The sequence below is a fragment of the Pleurodeles waltl genome, chromosome 8, assembly GCF_031143425.1.
Source record: "Pleurodeles waltl isolate 20211129_DDA chromosome 8, aPleWal1.hap1.20221129, whole genome shotgun sequence".
In the NCBI taxonomy this organism is placed as follows: Eukaryota; Metazoa; Chordata; class Amphibia; order Caudata; family Salamandridae; genus Pleurodeles; species Pleurodeles waltl.
This window is the reverse complement of record NC_090447.1, coordinates 22696395-22717421: the sequence shown is the minus strand read 5'-3', so window position 1 is coordinate 22717421 and position 21027 is coordinate 22696395. Positions and strand designations below refer to the sequence as shown.

The window sequence follows — 21027 nt, the reverse complement described above, 5'->3', positions numbered from 1 at the left end:
ATAGGGATCTTCTGAAACCCCAATACCCTGGGTACCTAGGTACCTGTGATGGGTCGCTCCGATCCGACCCACACACTTCTCATGCTTGTGCTGCCACTGCCACGCTTAACCCGGAAGCTGATAGTGAGACCGACTCTCTCATTGGTCGGTTGCAGCCACCACAGGACCTGACATGGGTTAAAACAGGGATTCCTCCCTTTCCCGAGGAGGAGGTCGTGAGTTGGAGCCGGAACACCCCAGAACTTGTGAATGCCAAAGACTGGACGGATCGAGAGGATGCGGAGCGAGGTGCCACGGAGACTGCCTTCCGGACGAGCGTGACGACGGTGCATTCGGGAGCGGAGGAGTCCCGTGGAATAACCGAAGACTGCTGGCCCCGGGAAGCCTATGCTTGAGCCGCCACGCTTCAGGAGAAGCGTGGCCACTCCAGGTACGGAGGCGCGGGCGGGGAAAAGAAAGGAACGGGGAAGCAGGAGGTGGGAGGTGAAGAAGAGTGGGGAGGGGAGGGAAAAGGAAACGGGCACTACCTGGGGAGCACTGACTTGAAGGGGTAAGGAAATAGAGACACGGAGTAAGAAGCACCTTTAAACACAGGCATATAGAGAAAAGACAGGGAAATCAAGGCGCCAAGAGGACAGAACAGACTCAAGAGAGGAAAAGGGATCAAGACAGCCGAGAAATCCGTATACTTAAGCTATTGTAGAAACAAACAGAAAGAGAGAGACGAAAAGACGAGTACAAGAGCAAAGAAGACCCAATCAGTGAGCAAAGAGGGAAGGGCAGGAAAGGAACCAGCCAGGAGAGCGGAAGAAGAGAAAGAGCAAGGGAGAACCAGGGAGAGAAAATAAAAGAGTAAAGCGGAAAGAAGAGATAGGGACAAGGAAGGAAAGAAGAAAGGGAAAGAGAAGATAAAGAATAACAGAACCAAAACCCCTTCCCCACTTACCGTATCTATTCTCTTTTGTTTTCCACGCTCCCCGCGAGGTCCTGGAAGAAAGAAGGGAAGAAGACGAGATAAAGTGTCAAACAAGGGGATATCATCGCAACCTACCTACTCTCAACAGCTTTCCATTATATTTACCGTTTATACTGTTTCAAGAACAATAAAAGACAGTTCACTGAAACCAAAACCTTGCAGTCTGGAGTCATAACTCAGCCATCCTCGTACAGTACCATATACTAGGGAATTATAAGGGTGTTCCAGTGTGTCAATCAGAACTGGTGAAAATGGTCACTAGCCTGCAGTGACTATTTTAAAAGCAGAGAGAGCATGAACACTGAGGTTCTGGTTAGAAGAGCCTTAGTGATATAGTTAGGCACCACACAAGGAACACATATAGGCCACAAACTATGAGCACTGGGGTCCTGGCTAGCAGGATCCCAGTGACACAGGCAAAAACAAACTGACACACAAGTAAAACTGGAGGTACCATGCCAGGCAAGATGGTACTTTCCTACATATCCTCAAATAGTTCTGCTTGTATAAGTAGCGCATGTGCACATTGGCCATTTGCACGCACTGAGCTAACCCCTGGTGTCCCTGAAAATGCGTGAAGGTGCTGCATGTAGTTTACAGACACTCATAATGGCTGTGGAGGCAACAGAGGGTGCACACTCTTGTGCAGGGAATCGTGGGCACATGCTCTTGTGATCAAGACTTGGGACTCCTAAACAAGAACCTGGGGGGTCATTACGACCTCAGCGGTCTTTTTGCAAGACCGCCGAGGGACCGCCGTGTGGAAGACCACCTGTGCAGGCGGTTTGCCGCTCAGCGTATTATGACTGTTGGCTGCTCTCCGTCGTTATTCCGACGGAGAGCCACCAACAGCCATAATTGCGGGCGGCGGGGACGTGGAGGTTGCTCCACCTCCACCGCCACGCCAACAGAACACCGCCCAGCGAATCACGTCCTGTGATTCGCCGTGGCGGTGTTCTATTGGCGGTGTGGTGTCGGCCGAGCTGCCCCATGGCTCCCGTCCCCTCCCGGAGGATCGACGGACCAGGTAAGTCGATCGTCCGTTAGGGGAAGGGAAGGGGTGGTGTGTTGTGCGTTGTGCGCGTGAATGGGGGTGTGCATGTGTGTATGTAGAGGGGGTGTGTGAGTGCGTGTATGCTTGCGGGGGTGTTGTGTGTATGGGAATGAGTGCGTGTATGGCTGTGGGTACGTCTGTATGGATGTGTGCGTGTATGTTTGAATGTGGGTGAGCATGTCTGACTGTGTGTGGGGATGTAGGCATGTATGTTGGGGTGTGTGCGTGTGTGTGTTGGTGGTGCCTGCATGCGTGTCGGGTGTGTGTGAGTAATGTTATGTTGGGGGTCGGGTGGGGAGGGGGCCCCTGCCACCTTTGGGGGGTGGCAGGGGTGGTGGGGGGTGTAGGGGAGGGAGTCGGGTGGGGGAGACCCCTATCAGTGCCAGGGAAGGAATTCCCTGGCACTGATAGTGCTTACCGCCATGGATTTCATGGCGGTTGAATCCGCTGGAAATCCACGGCGGTAAGCCGGGTCCAAATACCGCCAGCAGTATACTGACGGCCGCCGGGCTGGAGACCCAGGTCTCCAGCCCGGCTATCGTCTCCGCCCTGGCGGGCGGGACGGAGAACCAGCGGATGACCATGGCGGTAACCGCCATGGTCATAATACACCAAGGTAAGACCGCCAGCCTGTTGGCGGTCTTACCGCCGGTTCTCCGCCATCCGCCAGGTTTGTAATGACCCCCCTGATGCCTCTGCACCAATGATTCAGATTTCTGGCAGTACTTTACGATTCACTAACAACGCAGTGGATGCGCTGTATTTACAATAGAGAGCTCCATGGCAATCCTTCTTCACAGCTGTGTTGGAAATTCTGACACATTTGTCGGTGCTAAACTCATTCATGCTGGACTTTCGTAAAAAAAAATACACTACTCCAGCAATGCGAAGAGACCCCCTATTGAGAGAATCCGTATGTCAATGTTATGCCTTGTAGGAAAGTACCCTCTTTCTTGGCATGAATACCCCCTTTTCTGCCTGATGTCAGTGTGCTTGACTGTGTTCACTGGGATCCTGCTAACCAGGACCCCAGTGATTATGCTCTCTTTCTTCCAAAACTCTGTATTTCATCCACAATTGGCACACTGATGCCCCATTATAAGTCCTTAGTATATGGTACCTAGGTACCCAGGGAATTTTCGTTCCAGGGGATCCCTATGGGCTGCAGCATATATTTTGGCACTCATAGGGAGCCTATGCAAAGGCTTCTGCATGACTGCCATTGCAGCCTGCATGAAAAGGTGCAAGCACCCATTCACTGCCATTTTTCACTACATCATGTCACTTATAAGTCATCCTATGGTAGGCTTTCTAGCCCAGAGTGCAGGGTGCAAAGTGCCTATGTGTGAGGGCATACCTGCACTAGCAGAGGTGCCCCCCAAACCCCAGGCCCATTTTCTCGGACTTCTTGATTGCTGGGATGCCATTTCACGCGTGTATTGGATATAGGTCACTACCTATCTCCAGCTACATAATGGTAACTCCGAACATAGGCATGTTTGGCATCAAACATGTTGAAACCATACCCCAATGCTTTTGCAAGCATTGGCTGTATGATTTCATGCACTCTGGGGGCACCTTAGAGGACCCTCAGTATTGTCCTTACAGCCTTCTGAGTGTTTCCAGGCAACCCTAGCTGCTGCCACCTCCCGGACAGGTTTCTGTTCTCCTTTTGCTGAGAAGCTTGAGCCCAGGAAGGCAGAACAAAGGATGTCCTTTTGGAAGAGGTGTGTTACACCCTTTCCCTTTGGGAATAGATGTTGCATGCTTGGGAGGGGTAACCTCCCTAAGCCACTGGAAATGCTTTGAAGGGCACATTTAGTGCCCTCCTTACATAAACCAGTATACACTGGTTCAGGGACCCCGAGTCCCTGCTCTGGCACAAAACTGGACAAAGAAAAGGGACAAAGGAAAGGGGAATGACCACTCCCCTGTCAATCACCACCACAGGGGTGGTGCTCAAAGCTCCTCCAGAGGGTCCCTGGGTTTTGCCATCTTGGATTCAAGGTTGGCAGGGAACTCTAGGAGCATCTGAGTGGCCAGTGCCAGCAGGTGATGTCAAAGCCCCCTCCTGATAGGTGGTCACCCAGCTAGGTGGCCAATCCCCTTTCAGGGCTATTTAGGGTCACTTCTTTGTGTGGTTCCTCAGATTCAGATTGCAAGACTCCAGTAGGACTCTTCTGCAAACCCCACTTCAACTTCTGACTGAAGAAACTGCATTTGGACTCTTCAGGACCCCACAAGCTGCAAAATAGAAGCAAGATGCCTTCTGCAACATTGTATCTCCGGCTCCTTCCAGCAATTGCAACATTTGCCTGGTTGTGAATCCTTTGAGGACAACCTGTCTTCAGCCTGCATCAGAAAGAAGAAGGAATCTCCCTAGGGGTGAGGGAGTCACCAACTGCGACTACAACCGGCTGTGTGGATCCTTTCTCCTGCCAAGCTGCGTGGATCCTGCATCACGGGTGGTAGACTGAAGTGGTCCCGATGGTCCTCTCTTCCAACTATCCAGCTTGGGCCCTTTCATTCCCATGGAGGACAGTACCCCCGTGCACCGTGTCATTTGCAGCTGCCAAGGCTTGTTAGCCTCCTTCCTCCAAGAACTTTGTGCATCTTGAAACTCTGGCCCCCAGCAGTCATCCCTGCGACGCACGGCTCCCTTAGTCGTTCTCTGGCGGCATGGGAGCCTCTTTTGTAGTACTGCGTGTGCCTCTCCTGAAACTCTCCTGTCCCCATCCTGTGGAATTCCTCTATGTGCTGCCTGGTCTTCTGTGGGCTCTCTGTTTTGCTGAGGGCCCCCTCTGACTCCTCCTCCTGGGTAGAGTCCACCTCGTCCTTCCTTGTCCCCGTCAGCTCCACTTTACGCTCTCTATAAATTTTGAGTGTGCCAAGGATTGTTACCGGAAACCGAAGTCGCAAACCTGACTGCAATCCTCTTTCCGGCGTGGGACATCACCTGCATCCTCCAGGAACACATTTCATCTTCGTTGGTGCAGTGCTGACTTCTTCCTCACAGGTGGTTCACTTTTTGCACCTTCATCCTGGTGGGTAGGGACTCCTGCTCTTCCTGGACTCTGCTGTGCTTCTTGGACTTGGTCCCCTCTTTCCCCAGGACTTCTGTAGGAGGCTGCCCTAGTTTGTAGTGGGTACCTTGTGTACCTACACCTTATACCAGGTCCAGTTATCCCTTATTAGTGAAATCTTGTAGTGTTCTAGCAGCTTAGGCTGATAGAGGTAGCTATAGCAGGGCAGCTTAGGCTGAACTAGGAGACATACAAAGCTCTTGCAATACCACTTATAGGTAGACAGTACTTATACACAAGTAAAGACAATACTCAGTGTTCCCAAAAATAAAGGTATTTATTTGGGTGAGGCAGTACTAAAAATATCTTAGAGACAATACTCCTTCTGGAGGTAAGTATTATACACAGTAAATACACTAGACACCAAAACAAAATTAGACAAGTAAATAGTCATAGAACAATGCAAGCAATAGGAAATACTATATATTGCAAAGGGAGAAAATAGGTCTAGGGGCAACACAAACCATATACTAAGAAAGTGGAATGCAGAATCACAACCCCCCCCCCCAGACAAGAGCAGTGTGTGCAGAATCACTGGGAGAGTAAGAACACAGTAAAGGTAAGTAAATTACCCCACCCCAGAGCCCAGAAATGTAGGAGTAAAGCATTGCAATTTTCTTTAGGAAACACTACACCTCTTGATTGGGATTTTTCAGCAGCCAACCAAGTCTGCAAAGAACAACTGCTGGATTATTGGACCTAAAGACCTGCAAAGGAAGGGGACCAAAACCAGAAGTCGAAAGAAGTTTCAGGAAGGATAGAAGCCCCAGCCAACCCAGAAGAGGCAAAGACGAGTCCCCAGTTAGTCGAAGACTGCAGGAATGCACCCTAGGAAGATGCCAGCGGGTTACCGCATGATGTAAGAGCTGTTCCACAGCATGAAGATCGTTGCAGATGTGATTTCGTCTTAGAAGTCGCCAACATGCCTTAGCTACGTCAAAAGTGCATTTTGCGTCAAAATGGCGCTGAATTGACCAAGGAGGGATATGGGGGTCTCAACTCTGATAGATGAGGAAGAGGAGGCTCTCAGCACTTTAGAGAGCCTTCAGGAAGCCAGCCAGCACCCCCAGAAGCCACAGGATCTGGGTACAAAGGAGGTGCAAAATGCGGTTGATGCAGCACAACAAAAGAAGGTCCTACGCCGCTGAAGAATAACTCAGCGAGTTGAGCATCACAGGATGGAGTGGTGGGGACCAGGGCCAGGCTGTGCCTAAAGAAATTTTGCAAATAGTGCACAGAGGCCTTAGGAGGTGAAGAAGACGCATTACACAGGGGTACCGTCACTTTCAGGGAAGGCAATGTCTTACCTCCTCCAAATTTCGTCAGCAGGACCTCAGCACATTCTATGTCGATGATGTCCACCCTCTGAGTCCAAGGGTACTGGTCATTGTCTTGGAAGGTGCCTGCTCGAGCAGGGGTGTGACTCCGTCACTCCACTGGAGATTTCTTCGGCCCTTCTGGTGCAGGATGAAGACAGGAAGTCCACAGAGCGTGCACACCGTGGAAACTGTAGCAGTTCCTGACTTGGAGATGAGGTTGCTGAAGAAAAGTATCTCTTGTAGATACTTTGTTGCAGTTACAGCGTTTCTTGGAGCAGGCTGGGGTTGGTCCAAGGTCAGAGGAGTCTGAAGTTGTTGCAGAGGATTCCTGAAGGAAACTTGCAAGCAGAATCTGAAGAGAACCCACTGGAAAGACCCTAAATAGCTGAGAGGGGGATTGGCTATCTTATCAGTTATGGACCTATCAGCAGGGGTCTCTGACGTCACCTGCTGACACTGGTCACTCAGAGCCCTCCAGAGTGCCCCCACACTTTGAAAACCAAGATGGCTGAAGTATTTCACACCAGAGTAGGGAATAAGTGGTCCCTGAACCGGTGTAGAATTTGCCCTTCAAAGCATTCCCAGAGGCTGGGGGAGGCTACCCCTCCCAAGCCTGTAACACCTATTTCCAAAGGGAGAGGGTGTAACACCCTGCTCTCAGAGGAAATGCTTTGTTCTGCCTTCCTGGGACTGGGCTGACCTAATCCCAGGAGGGCAGAACCCTGTCTGTGAGGTGACAGCAGCTGTAGCTGCAGTGCACGCCTCAGAGAGCTGGTTTGGCAGTACGGGGGGTCCACAGTGGAGCCTCCAGGATTCATGGAATTGGCTCCCCAATACCAAATTTGGAATGGGTGGACAATTCCATGATCTTAGACATGTTACATGGCCACATTCGGAGTTACCATTGTGAAGCTACATATAGGTATTGACGTATATGTAGTGCACGCATATAATGGCTTCCCCACACTCACAAAGTCCCAGGTAATGGCCCTGAACTATATGGGGACTCCTTTGCCAGTACAAGGGTGCCCTCACACTTAGTAACTTTGTACCAAACCTTCAGCAAGTGAAGGTTAGACAAATAGGTGACTTATAAGTTACTTACGTGCAGTGAAAATGGCTGTGAAATAACATGTGCGTTATTTCACGCAGGCTGCAATTGCAGGCCTGTGTTAGGGTTTGTCTGAGCTCCCTATGGGTGTCAAAAGAAATGCTGCAGCCCATATGGATCTCGTGGAACCCCAATGCCCTGGTACCATATACTGGAGACTTATAAGGGGGGTCCACTGTGACAATTGACATTGGTAAATTAAGTCACTAGCCTACAGTGACAAATTTAAAAGCAGATTTAGCACAAGCACTGAGGTTCTGATTAGCAGAGCCTCAGTGACACAGTTAAGCACTATACAGACACACACATTAGGCCATAAATTATGAGCACTGGGGTCCTGACCAGCAAGATCCCAGTGAGAGAGGCAAAAACATATTGAAAAGGGGGTAACATGCCAAGGAAGATGGTACTTTCCTATATCCTGTCCCTCATCTGTAGCCATGAGCAGGGTTAAGCCAGCCCTGTCATAGTAAGGCTTTAGGTGATTGACATGAAGCACCCTAAGGGGACTTCTGGCAGTGCCCAGGTCTAGTAGGTAGGTGACCTCACCTTTGTTCTTTACAATTAGGTGATGTCCATTCTATTTGTCCTGGAGTGCTCTTGTGGCCACAGGCTCCATTACCCACACCTTCTGTCCTGGGTGGTACTCTGTCAGGACAGCCTTCTGGTCAAACCATTGCTTTTGTAGCTCTTGGCTGGCCTGAAGGTTTTTGCTGGACATTTTCATGTACTCAGCCATTCTGGATCTTAGGCCAAGTACATAGTCCACAATGTCTTGTTTTGGAGCTTTTAAAGGTTGTTTCCAACACCCCTAACAGGATGACCAAATAGGAGTTCAAAGGGGCTGTAGCCCTCTCCTTTTTGGGGTACATCCCTGTAGGCGAAAAGGAGGGTTGGTAATAGGACATCCCATCTCCTTCTCAGTTTTTCAGAGAGTCCCATGATCATACCTTTGAGATTTTTATTAAACCTCTCAACCAGTCCATTCGTTTGTGGATGATAAGGGGTAGTGAACTTGTAGGTAACACCACACTCCTTCCACATTGCTTTTAGGTATGCAGACATGAAGTTACTACCTCTGTCTGACACCACTTCCTTAGGAAGCCCACCCTAGAAAAGATTCCAAGGAGGGCTTTGCCGCTGCAGGAGCTGTAGTTGTCCTTCAGGGGATAGCGTCTGGGTACCTAGTGGCATGGTCCACCACCACAAGGATAAACCTATTGCCAGAAGCTGTTGGAGGGTCAAGGGGGGCAACAATATCAACCCCTACCCTTTCGAAAGGCACCCCAACCACTGGAAGTGGCATTAAGGGGCCTTTAGGGTGCCACCAGTCTTGCCACTGGCTTGGCAGGTGACACAGGAGTGACAAAACTCCTTTGTGTCTTCTGACATATGGGGCCAGTGAAAATGTGGAACAAGTCTGTCCCATGTTTTACTCTGTAACTACTAACGGGAGGGGGTGTCTAATAAAGGAAGAGGTGGCGCACAAAGTATTTAGGATTATATTAAATTAACACATTAATCTACAACGGTGCACTACAGTCACATTGTATTGAAGAGTATCTAATACCAGTTACTAACATTGATTAATCTACCACCAATATCAAAACCCCCTCAATATCACATTTTATACACAAATTCAGCAGTGATCTAACCGAAGAACGGCGTTAACATTCATGTGATTGACTGCATAGATTCTTAACGTCTTGTTAATATCTTGATTCCTTGTCACGTACTCCCCTCACAATAGAATATTAATCAGAATTAGATCCGATGCATTAATCCATGATTTTATTTTGAATCTATATCACATCATATCTCCATGAATTTCGTATCGTCCCATACTCCAAATCAATAATTATATGTCCATTCTTCATGTATTGTTCTGAAAGGCAGTTCCGTATTGACCTCCTAGTCCGTAATTATTAGTCCATCATTTCCATATCAAACTCACAGCCGTATTGACCTCCTAGTCATTAATTATTAGTCTATGATTTCCATAACGATCTCACAGCCAACACGTGCTTCGTCTAATGACTTCATCAGGGCTGAAACATCATACACAATTGTTTAAATAATCAATAATCACCATGATCCAATAGATATTTAGAATTCCCTATATTTGAAAAAGTTGAATAGAAAGAACAGAACCCCACTCCATTGACCAATGTCCAATTACAATCCATAAATGAGGGTAATTAGTTGTTAGTATTAAGATACACCCATTGTGAGCTCTATAAACACACATCCATGTGCCACCGAAAATAAAACACCAAGAGCCAATATGAATCTTAAATTACTGAGGCTATATTGAGCAATGTAATGGTAGCCTGACAAATTCTAATCTGAATAAGAATTATTTGTTAGTACGTGATATAGACGGCCACTTTTAATGTCACATAGTGTACAGAATCCATCAAACCCCCTAACCATCATGAATCCAAGTGCTGGTTAAATTAGGCATAAGTGTTGAGTACCTGAAAATTAATCGCTTCGTCAGATGAAAACCCACCTGAATAAGAAGACCAATAATAACTCAGGGAAAAATGATCCTTTCACTTTAAGTTAACCGCTAAATGATAAAATACAGAGAATCCATAAGTATTAGCGATACTAGATATCGTGCAGACGGAGTGGAACGTGTGCCATGTAAAGGCCTACGAGCTCCATAAGGTTGCAAAACGTACAAATTAATGGGTCCTTTAATTTGAATGTTTACCTCCTTAAACGATATCCCGGCATCGCAAAAAGCCGGCAGTTGAGCTCTCGAATTCAGCTTCACTCGGTCAGACGTGAGTACGCTGTCAGTACCGCGCCCGAAGGACTCCTATTTACCAACTAAATCAGAGCAGTAGAAAGAGGACTCGTTGGACTACAACATCTATACCCGCACCCAAAATGAAATAACATTTAAACATCTCTACCCGGCAAAAAGTACAACCCTTAGACCTCCTCAGTACTCGCATGTTTATCGGAAACTAACTACCCTCAACACGAACCACTAGGTTAGATCACTGATGAATTTGTGTATATAATGTGATATTGAGGGGGTTTTGATATTGTTGGTAGATTAATCAATGTTAGTAACTGGTATTAGATACTCTTCAATACAATGTGACAGCAACGAGTGCCTCAGTTTTGTTGCATGTTTTACTCTGGCCTAAATGCCCAGCTAAAGGGATGTCATGAGCCAGAGTTAGGAGGAATTCCCTATACTGAAGGGGGATGACCAGTCTCCTGGTGGCACCAGGTTTAGAGTCCCTTGCTTCAGTATAAAGGAGATTATTCTCCCAATAAACTCTGTGTGTGTCAGTGACATCACCATTTTGCCGTTTGACAGCTTGCTGTCTGAGGCCCTCCAATGTGGGACAGGTTTGGTGTGCCACACTCAGCTCTTCCCTAGTAGGCCCCCCTACATCCAAAAGCTCAGTTGTATCAGCTTCCTGCTCCTCTGATGTAGGTTCTGTACAGGGAGAGAATTCCTCTTCCTCAAAAGGGGAATCATCTGTAGAGGGAGGGATAGTGGACAAGGGTTTGCCCTTCCTACACACAGTTTTTGGGAGCACTTGGTCCATTGTTCCAGGATTCAAGTTTCCCTGTCCTCTTTGCTTCTTGGCCTGAGTCCTGGTAAGAGCAAAGATATGCCCGGGAATGCCCAGCATTGCTGCATGGGCCTCCAACTCCACTTCAGCCCAAGTTGAAGTCTCCAAATCATTGCCTAGGAGACATTCTACAGGTAAATCAATGGCTACCACAACTTTCTTTGGACCAGTGACCCCCCCCTGCCGGGTTGAGGTTCACAAAAGCCATAGGGTGACTTACAGTGTTGCTATGGGCATCTGTCACTAGGCACTGGTGACCAAGTAGGTGTTGCTCAGGGGAAACCAGTTTTCCCACCACCATTGTGACACTGGCACCTGTGACCCTGTAGGGCTCAACCTGAACACCATTAATCAGGGGTAGCTGCTTGTACCTATCCATGTTAAGGTGACAAGCAACTAAAGTGGGTAGGTCAATGCCACCATCAGAGACTAAAACAGCCTCAGTGATCTCCCTATCTAGACCAACTCCAACTACATTACCAATGGTGAGCCCAGCTACACCCTTACATTGGCTATTAGTAGTGTGTTTCCCACCACCACTGCTATTACTAGAGGCAGTAGTGGTTGCAGTTGTGTTGGTGTGAGGTTTGGTATTTTTCTTTGGACAATGACTGTCAGTTGTCCAATGGCCTTTGACTCTACACAAATAACAGCAAGGTTTATTATCTTTGTGGGAGGAGGATTTGGACCAACCACCACCAGAGGATTTTTGTGGGTCTGATGAAGACTCTGATGATTTCTTATCTTTGTCCCCACCCTTGTCATGTGACTTACCATCCTTCTTCTTTCCATTCTTGTCACCCCCTGTATGAGCTTTTCTGCTCACCCTTGTTCTGACCCATTTGTCAGCCTTCTTTCCCAATTCTTGGGGAAAAGTCAGATCTGAGTCCACAAGATACTGCTGCAACAAGTCTGACACACAATTATTCAACCAGAACCTCAGTGCTTATGCTCTCTCTACTTTTAAATCTGTCACTATAGGCTAGTGTCTTCATTTACCAATTTCAACTGGCACACTGGACCCCCCATAAGTCCTTACTATATAGTACCTAGGTACCCAGGGCATTGGGGTTCCAGGAGATCCTTATGGGCTGCAGCATTTCTTTTGCCACCCATATGGAGCTCAGACAAACCCTTTCACAGGACTGCCACTGCAGCCTGCGTGAAATAGTGCACACACTATTTCACAGCCATTTTCACTGCACTTAAGTAACTTATAAGTCACCTATATGTCTAACCTTCATTTAATGAAGGTTAGATGCAAAGTTACTAAGTGTGAGGTCACCATTGCACTAGCAAAGGTGCCCCCTCATAGTTCAGGGCCAATTCTCAGAACTTTGTGAGTGCGGGTACGCCATTACACGCATGCAAAATGGTAACTCTGAATATGGCCATGTAAGGTGTCTAAGATCATGGAATTGTCCGTCCATTCCAAGTCTGGTATTGGGGAGCCAATTCCATGCATCCTGGGGGCTCCACCATGGACCCCCAGTACTGCCAAACCAGCTCTCTGAGGCTTGCAATGCAGCTACAGCTGCTGCGACCTCACAGACAGGGATCTGCCCTCCTGAGGTCTGAGCAGCTCAGTCCCAGGAAGGCAGAACAAAGCATTTTCTGTGGGAGCAGGGTTTTACACCCTCCCCCATTGGAAATAGGTGTTACAGGCTGGGGTGGGGTAGCCTCCCCCAGCCTCTAGAAATGCTTTGAAGGGCACAGATGGTGCTCTCCTTGCATAAGCCAGTCTACACTGGACCAGGGACCCCTTGTCCCCTGCTCTGGCACGAAACTGGACAAAGAAAAGGGAAGTGACCATTCCCCTGTCCGTCACCACCCCAGGGGTGGTGCCCAGAGATCATCCAGTGTGTCCCAGACTTCAGCCATTTTATTTTGCAGGGTTTGGGGGCACTCTGGAGGCCTCTGAGTGGCCAGTGCCAGCAGGTGATGTCAGAGACCCCTCCTGATGGGTCCTCACCTGTAAAGGTAGCCAATCCCCTTTCAGGGCTATTTAGGGTGTCTCCTGTGGGTTCTCTTCAGATTCTACTTGCAAGTTTCCAGCAGGAAGCCTCTGCAACTACTACTTCATCCTCTGACCTCAGATCAACCGCAGCCTGCTCCAGGAACCACTGTAACAGCAACAAAATATCCACAAGGGATACTTTTCTTCTGCAACTTCAGCTCCAGCCACCAACTGCAACAGTTTCCATGGTGTGCACTCTCTGAAGACTCCCTGTCATCAACCTGCACCAGAAGGACCGAAGAAATCTCCTGTGGAGTCACTCCCCTGCTAACACAGGCACCTTCTAAGTTGATGACCGGTTCTGTTGGATTCATCTCACAGCAACTAGCGTGCTCCTTGGAACACAGAGGGTGTTCCAACTGTCCTGAGGACCTGCTGTCACAATTTGGAGGCGGTAAGACCTTGCCTTCCCCCAGAACGACAGTACTCCTGTGCACCACGTCTTCTTCATCTCCTGAGGCCTCTGTGCACTATTTGCAAAATTCCTTTGTGCACAGCCTGGCTCAGGTCCCCAGCACCCTATCCTGTGATGCTCAACTCGCTGAGTTGTTCTTCGGGGCGTGAGACCTTCCTGTGCAGTGCTGCACCAACTGCATTTTGCACCTCCTTTGTCCCGGTGTCCTGGGACTCCCGTGGGTTTTATCTGGTGTTCTGAGGGCTCTCTGAAGTGCTGAGAGCCCCCTCTTCCTCCTCACACAAAGTTGAGGTCCCCAGGTCCCTCCTGGGTCCAGATAGCACCTAGTTCACGCAAAACACGACTTTGCCAGAACTAAGGCTTGTTAGAGGAATCCAGTGCCAAAACTAACATGCATCCAACTTCACGACATGGGACATCCTTTGCATCATGCAGGAACCCACTGGCATCTTCCTAGGGTGCATTTCTGCAGTCTTCATCCAACCAGGGACTCTTCTTTTGCACCCTCTTCTTGGTTGGCAGGGGCTCCTGTCCTTCCTGGAACTTCTTTCGACTTCTGGATTTGGTCTCCTTCTTTTGCAGGACTTCAGGTCCAGGAATCCACTGTTTGATGTTTGCAGACTTGGTTGGTTCTTGCAATAATTCCAATCACGAGGTGTAGTGTGTCCTAAGGAAACTTGCAGTACTTTACTCCTGCTTTTCTGGACTCTGGGTTGGGGTAATTTACTTACCTTTACTGTATTATTACTCTCCCAACGATTCTGCACACACTACACTTGTCTAGGGGGAATTTGTGATTCGCATTCCACTTTCTTACCATATGGTTTGTGTTGCCCCTAGACCTATTTTTTCCCATTGCATTCTGTAGCATTTCCTATTGTTTGCACTATCCTATGTCTAATTACTCACCTTATTTTGGTGTCTAGTGTATATATTGTGTATAATGCTTACCTCCAGAAGGATTATTGCCTCTAAGGTATTTTTTGTACTGTGTCACCCAAATAAACTACCTTTATTTTTGGTAACACTGAGTATTGTCTTTACTTGTGTATAAGTACTGTGTAACTATACCTGGTATTGCATGAGCTTTGCATGTCTCCTAGTTCAGCCTAAGCTGATCTGCTATAGCTACCTTTATCAGCCTAAGCTGCTAGAACACTACTACATTTCACTAATAAGGAATAACTAGACCTGGTATAAGGTGTAAGTACCCAAGGTACCCACTACAAACCAAGCCAGCCTCCTACAGGGAGTCTGCAAGACGTTATGGCACAGTCCACCATGTACTGACAGGAGTTGATATGAGAGTAGTTTAATGCATCTCTGAGCGATGTGAGTGAGCTATCCACCCTCCATTCTCATATATGATGCCTGGCACATGTAGATTCTATGTAGCATTGTGTCCAGATATGTGTCCTTGCCATTTCAGGCACATAATGTTGTGATACAAGACATCTAAGTTGCAGTCCTTGCTCAAATGACTTTGGCTAATGACAAATGGAACCAACGGCAATGGAGCATGCAGAAGGGACATTGATGGTTAATGCAACATGATGAGTGTGCCATACCATGGTCACAAAATAGCATTTGTCATAACCACACTCACTGATGACATAGTCATGTGAAGATGTCCCAAAACAGGGCATTGCTATTGTGCAACATTAGCTTAGCCTTGGTGCCTTGCCCATAATCAATGTGAAGATGATGGATATTGAGCAGATGTATGTTTACTTTGACCTTCAAGTTGTTATTGTGATTAGTGATCTGCAACATGTGAGGTCTGCAGATCGTATTTACATGACATGAATGATGTTCATTTGCAAAATAAACATTTGTATGACATGTATTGCTTATGTTCACACAGTGAACATGAGCCCATCCCAGAAGAGGAAGTATGAACAGGGGGTAGAAAGGTATCAGCACATACGCCAGGTGTGGAAGACCTTCAAGAAGATGGGGAAGACATTTGAAAGTGAAAAAGCAAGGGTGTCTTGGAGTGCCTTTCCCCAAGGGGCTCCACATTAGAGAGCAACCAGTAGCAAGGCTCAGGCCACTGACAAGGTTGAGTCTGCAGGGGTAGGTCCATCCACTTCAACTAGCCAATCCACGTCCCATGGCACAGCACATGTACTTTCTGTAGACTTTCAGAACGACATATGGAAGGAAGTGGCAGACCTAAAATACTGTGTAACTAGCCTGGAGCACAAGATGGACATGATCCTCATTCTGCTCCATAAAATCAAGCAAGCATTCACCTAACCCTGAGGAGCAGGATGGGCTTAATGGACCATTACATCCCTTCCCCTTGTATACAGTATAGTTGCTTTTTTTGTTGGTGTTTTTAGCTAGTTTGTTTTAGATAAGTTAGTGTAGTGTAGGTTAGTTGTAGTACATAGTAGTTTTCATTAGGTGTGGGTTATATTTAGGGGGTTGTTTCTTATTATGTGTTTTTAGTGGGCGTGATGTTTTAGGTATGTGTTTATAAAAATAAAAATAAAAAAAATACTAACAATTTAAAAACGTTACAAAAAATAGTTATTTATTTAGGCCCAGATGTTTAGTTAGTTAATGTATAGGTGTAGTTACTGTAGTCATTGTCCACAGATGTGTTTTAGTGGGGGTGAGGTGAAGTTTTCATGTGAGGTTAAATAAATTGGATAAGTTAGGTTAAGTTACGATAGTTGTAGGTACAAATTAGTATAAGGTAGTAGGTCAAATAGTTTAGGTAGATTTAATGAAGTATTTATAGTGTTGTTAAATTCTGTTGTTTCCTATACCATGGTCGCCATCATGATTTACTGCCTAGGAGTTAGCATGTCTGCACAGTTTGTCAGGTACCTGCCTTTGGCACTGCACGCAGTATTTGGCGACATGTTGACTAGGTTAATTCCCTATGGGCAAGTACCTATCAGGTTGGCAATGGGTTCACATCAGCTATCTACAACCATTGTCGGGCAATGTATGTGACAATCTGGATGTGAATGGATACACATCCCAAAACAGGTATTCATATGCAGTTGCTCTGTGTTGATAAGTCCTGGTACAAGCATTGGTGGAATATTGTTGTTTTTGTACTCACCCTAATTCTGGTTACTCAGACACTCATGTCTGACACTCACAGACTCACACTTGCATCATTTGGTTGTCACATCACAGTTGAATTGTTGATCCTTGCTTAGATCAGCCACCTGTGGCGTGAGTTACATCAGCTGTCATAATGACTGTCATAATGACTGCATGATATGTGGTGCATTACAAGCTTGGGAGCGTTAGGAACTGCTTTATAGTCAAAATACATATATTCATCAATCATGCACACTCAGTCTCTGGGGCTTGGTCTCTGACTCCAATCCACACTTATCCCTTTGATAAGTAGCAAGTGTATTTGCTTCATACAATGCAACATGTTCATATTCGTCCAACACAAAGGTTGTAGTAAGTGATTGTATCTTCTTATGCAAATTTTAGTGATGTACTGATACACATTTAACCTCTTGGGTGCCTTGGACTTAACGGTTACATCCTCGGCAGCACCACTCGGGTGCAGAGGACGTAACTGTTACTTCCTGCACCCGGCCCTATGGGGAAGCGCTCCCCAAGAGGGCCTCCCCTTCCACCCCCGCCCCCACATTTAATCGCATGCTGACATTATTAGAGGCCGCCATTTGCTTCGAGCGCGTCCACAAGGAAGAAGGTATGTTTTTCCTCTGCCCAGTGAGTGATTGCTTCAAAAGAGGCATTGGGGGAAGGAAAGTGTTTTCCTTTCCCTTGATGTCTCTTTTAGCATTCCTGCAGCCCGATCGAGATGCGATCGGGCAGAAGGAATGCACACTAGGTACCAGGGATTTTGTTTGTGTGCGTGTGTGTGTGTGCTTGTTGTTTGTGTGGAGGGGGCAGCCCCTTGGGCAACGGCAACTCCCACAAGGGGGCATAATGTTTTAAGCCATTTCTGCCCCCCCCCCCCGGAGGCAGATCAGCTCATTATTTTTTAACTGATCTGCCCCCGGGGGGGTAGAAGCCACAACAATCCCAGGGATGATATGTGGTTTGTTTATTTTTGTGTGGAGGGGTGGCCCCTTGGACAAGGGTCACCCCCCCAAAGGGGGAAAAACACTGTTGGGCAGTTTTGCCCCCTTGGGGGCAGATCAGCGTATTTTTTTGGGCCCATCTGCTCCCAAAGCGGGCAGAATCCACTAGGCACCATGGATTTTGTTTGTGTGTGTTTTTTGTGTGGGGGGTGTCCCCTTGGGCAAGGGTCACCCCCCGAAGGGGGAAAAACACTGTTGGGCAGTTCTGCCACCCTTGGGGGCAGACCGGCCTATTTTTTGTGGGCCCATGTGACCCCAAGGGGGCCAGAATCCAATAGGCAGCAGGGATTTTGTTTGTGTGTGCATGTGTGTGTGTTTTTGTGTGGGGGGGTGGCCTCTTGGGCAAGGGTCGCCTCCCTAAGGGGGCATATTGTTCTATGCCATTTCTGCCCCCCTTGGGGGCAAATCAGCTCATTATTTTTAAGCTGATCTGCCCCCAGGGTGGATAGAAGCCACAACAATGCCAGGGATTTTGTGCAGTTTGTTTTTGTTGTGTGGAAGGGCGGCCCCTTGGGCAAGGGTCGCCCCCCCAAAGGTGAAAAAACACTGTTGGGCAGTATCAGCCTATTTGTTTTGGGCCAATCTGCCACCAAGGGGTGCAGAATCCACTAGGCACTTTGTGTGTGTATGTGTGTGTGTGTTTTTTTGTGTGGGGGGTGGCCCCTTGGGCAAGGGTCACCTCCCTAAAGGGCCATAATGTTTTACACCATTTATGCCCCCCCTGGGGGCAGATCGGCTCATTATTTTTTAAGCCGTTCTGCCCCTACGGGGTAGAAGCCCCGATGACGCCAGGGATTTTGTGTGCTTTGTTTTTTTTGTGTGTGGGGCAGCCCCTTGGGCAAGGGTCACCCCCCAAAAGGGGGAAAAACACTGTTTTTTTTTTTTAGGCTTATCTGCCCCCAAGGGGGTGGGGTGGCAGAATCCACTTCACACCAGGGATCTTGTGTGTGTGCTGTAGGAAAGTACCATCTTACCCCCATTTTTACTTGTATGTATGTATGTTTATTTTGCCTGTGTCACTGGGATCCTGCTAGCCAGGACCCCAGTGCTCATAAAGTATTCCCTGTATGTGTTCCCTGTGTGGTGCCTAACTGTATCACTGAGGCTCTGCTAACCAGAACCTCAGTGCTTATGCTCTCTCTGCTTTAAAAAATTGTCACTGCAGGCTAGTGACTAATTTTACCAATTCTGATTGGCACACTGGAACACCCTTATAATTCCCTAGTATATGGTACCTAGGTACCCAGGGTATTGGGGTTCCAGGAGATCCCTATGGGCTGCAGCATTTATTTTGCTTCCCATAGGGAGCTCAGACATTTCTTACACAGGACTGCCACTGCATCCTGAGTTAAATAACGTCCACAATATTTCACAGCCATTTTACACTGCACTTAAGTAACTTATAAGTCACCTATGTGTCTAACCTTCACTTAGGGAAGGTTAGGTGCAAAGTTACTTAGTGTGAGGGCACCCTGGCACTAGCCAAGGTGCCCCCACATTGTTCAGGGCAAATTCCCCAGACTTTGTGAGTGTGGGGACACCATTACACATGTGCACTACATATAGGTCAATACCTATATGTAGGTTCACCATGGTAACTCCAAAGATGGCCATGTAACATGTCTAGGATCTTGGAATTGTCACCCCAATACCATTCTGGTATTGGGGGGACAATTCCATGCATCCCCGGGGCTCCAGCATGGAGCCTGGGTACTGCCAAACTAACTCTCCGGGGTTTTCTCTGCAGCTACAGCTGCTGCCAACCCTCAGACAGGTTTCTGCCCCCCTGGGGCCTGAGCAGCACAGTCCCAGGAAGGCAGAACAAAGGATTTCCTCTGAGAGAGGGCGTCACACCCTCTCCCTTTGGAAATAGGTGTGAAGGGCCTGAGAGGAGTAGCCTCTCCTGGCCTTTGGAAATGCTATGAAGGGCACAGATGGTGCCCTCCTTGCATAAGTCAGTCTACACCTGTTCAGGGATCCCCCCAGCCCGGCTCTGGCGCGAAACTGGACAAAGGGAAAGGGAGTGCTCAAAGCTCCTCCAGTGTGTAGGTGTGAGGGCACAATGGACACGTCTGAGTGGCAAGTGCCAGCAGGTGATGTCAGAGACCCCTCTTGATAGGTGCTTACCTTTTTCTGTAGCCAATCCTCCTCTGAGGGCTATTTAAGGTCTCTCCTGTGGGTATCTCATCAGATAACGAATGCAAGAGCTCACCAGAGTTCCTCTGCACTTCCCTCTTCGACTTCTGCCAAGGATCGGCCGCTGACTGCTCCAGGGCGCCTGCAAAACCATAACAAAGTAGCAAGTAGACTACCAGCAACATTGTAGCACCTCATCCTGCAGGCTTTCTCGTCTGTTTCCTGGTGGTGCATGCTCTGAGGGCTGTCTGCCTTCACCCTGCACTGGAAGCCAAGAGGAAATCTCCAGTGGGTCGTCGGAATCATCCCCCTGCTAACACAGGCACCAAACCTCTGCATCACCAGTGCTCTGGGTCCCCTCTCATCTTGACAAGCGTGGTCCCTGGAACACAAGAGCTGGATCCAAGTGTCCCCGACAGTCCAGTGGCCCTTCTGTCCAAATTTGGTGGAGGTAAGCCCTTACCTCCCCACGCCAGACAGCAATCCTGTGCACTGCATGAACTGCAGCTGCTCTGGCTTCAGTGCACTTTTGCAAGACTTCCTTCATGCACGGCCTAGCCCAGGTCCCCAGCACTCTGTCCTGCATTGCCCCACTCACTGAGTTGGACTCCAACTTCGTGGGACCCCCCTTTTGATGTGCTGAGTTGACCGTCTTGCTCAGATATTCTGAATGCCTGTTCAGGTGCTTCGGTGGGTGCTGCCTGCTTCTGCATGAGCTCTTCGTCTTGCTGAACACCCCCTCTGTCTCCTCCTCCAAGGGGCGACCTCCTGGTCCTTCCTGGGCCCTGGCTGCACCCAAAACCTTCAACCGTGACTCCTGCAGCTAGGAAGGCTTGTTTGCGGTATTTCTGCGTGGAAAAAACTCTGCATCCTCCAGCACGCCGTGGGACATCTTCTGACCAAAGGAGAACGTCCTGGCACCTTCTGTTGTTGCAGAATCTTTGGCATCTTCCACCCAGAGGCAGCCCTTTTGCACCTTCATCCGGGGTTTAGTGGGCTCCTGCTCCCCCTGGACACTTGCATGACTCTTGGACTTGGTTTCCTTTCTTTACAGGTCCTCAGGTCCAGGAATCCATCTTCAGTGTTTTGCAGTCAGTTGTTGTCTTTGTAGAATCCCCTATCTCGACTTTGCTGTCTTTCTTTGGTAGTAGGGTAAATTTACTCCTACTTTTCAGGGTCTTGGGTTGGGGTATCTTGGACACCCTTAGTGTTTTCTTACACTCCCA

The 21027-nt window shown here is 48.1% G+C and overlaps 1 protein-coding gene across 1 annotated transcript in view; it reads left to right on the top strand.

Moving 5' to 3' along the window:
• Positions 1–395, top strand: part of LOC138249317 (serine-rich adhesin for platelets-like) — a 71695-nt gene extending 71300 nt beyond the window's left edge. Inside the window, exon 6 of the mRNA XM_069203276.1 lies at positions 156–395. Within this exon, the coding sequence (XP_069059377.1) occupies positions 156–395 (240 nt within the window). The remainder of the gene's footprint in view (positions 1–155) is intronic.
• Positions 396–21027: the final 20632 nt, after the last annotated feature.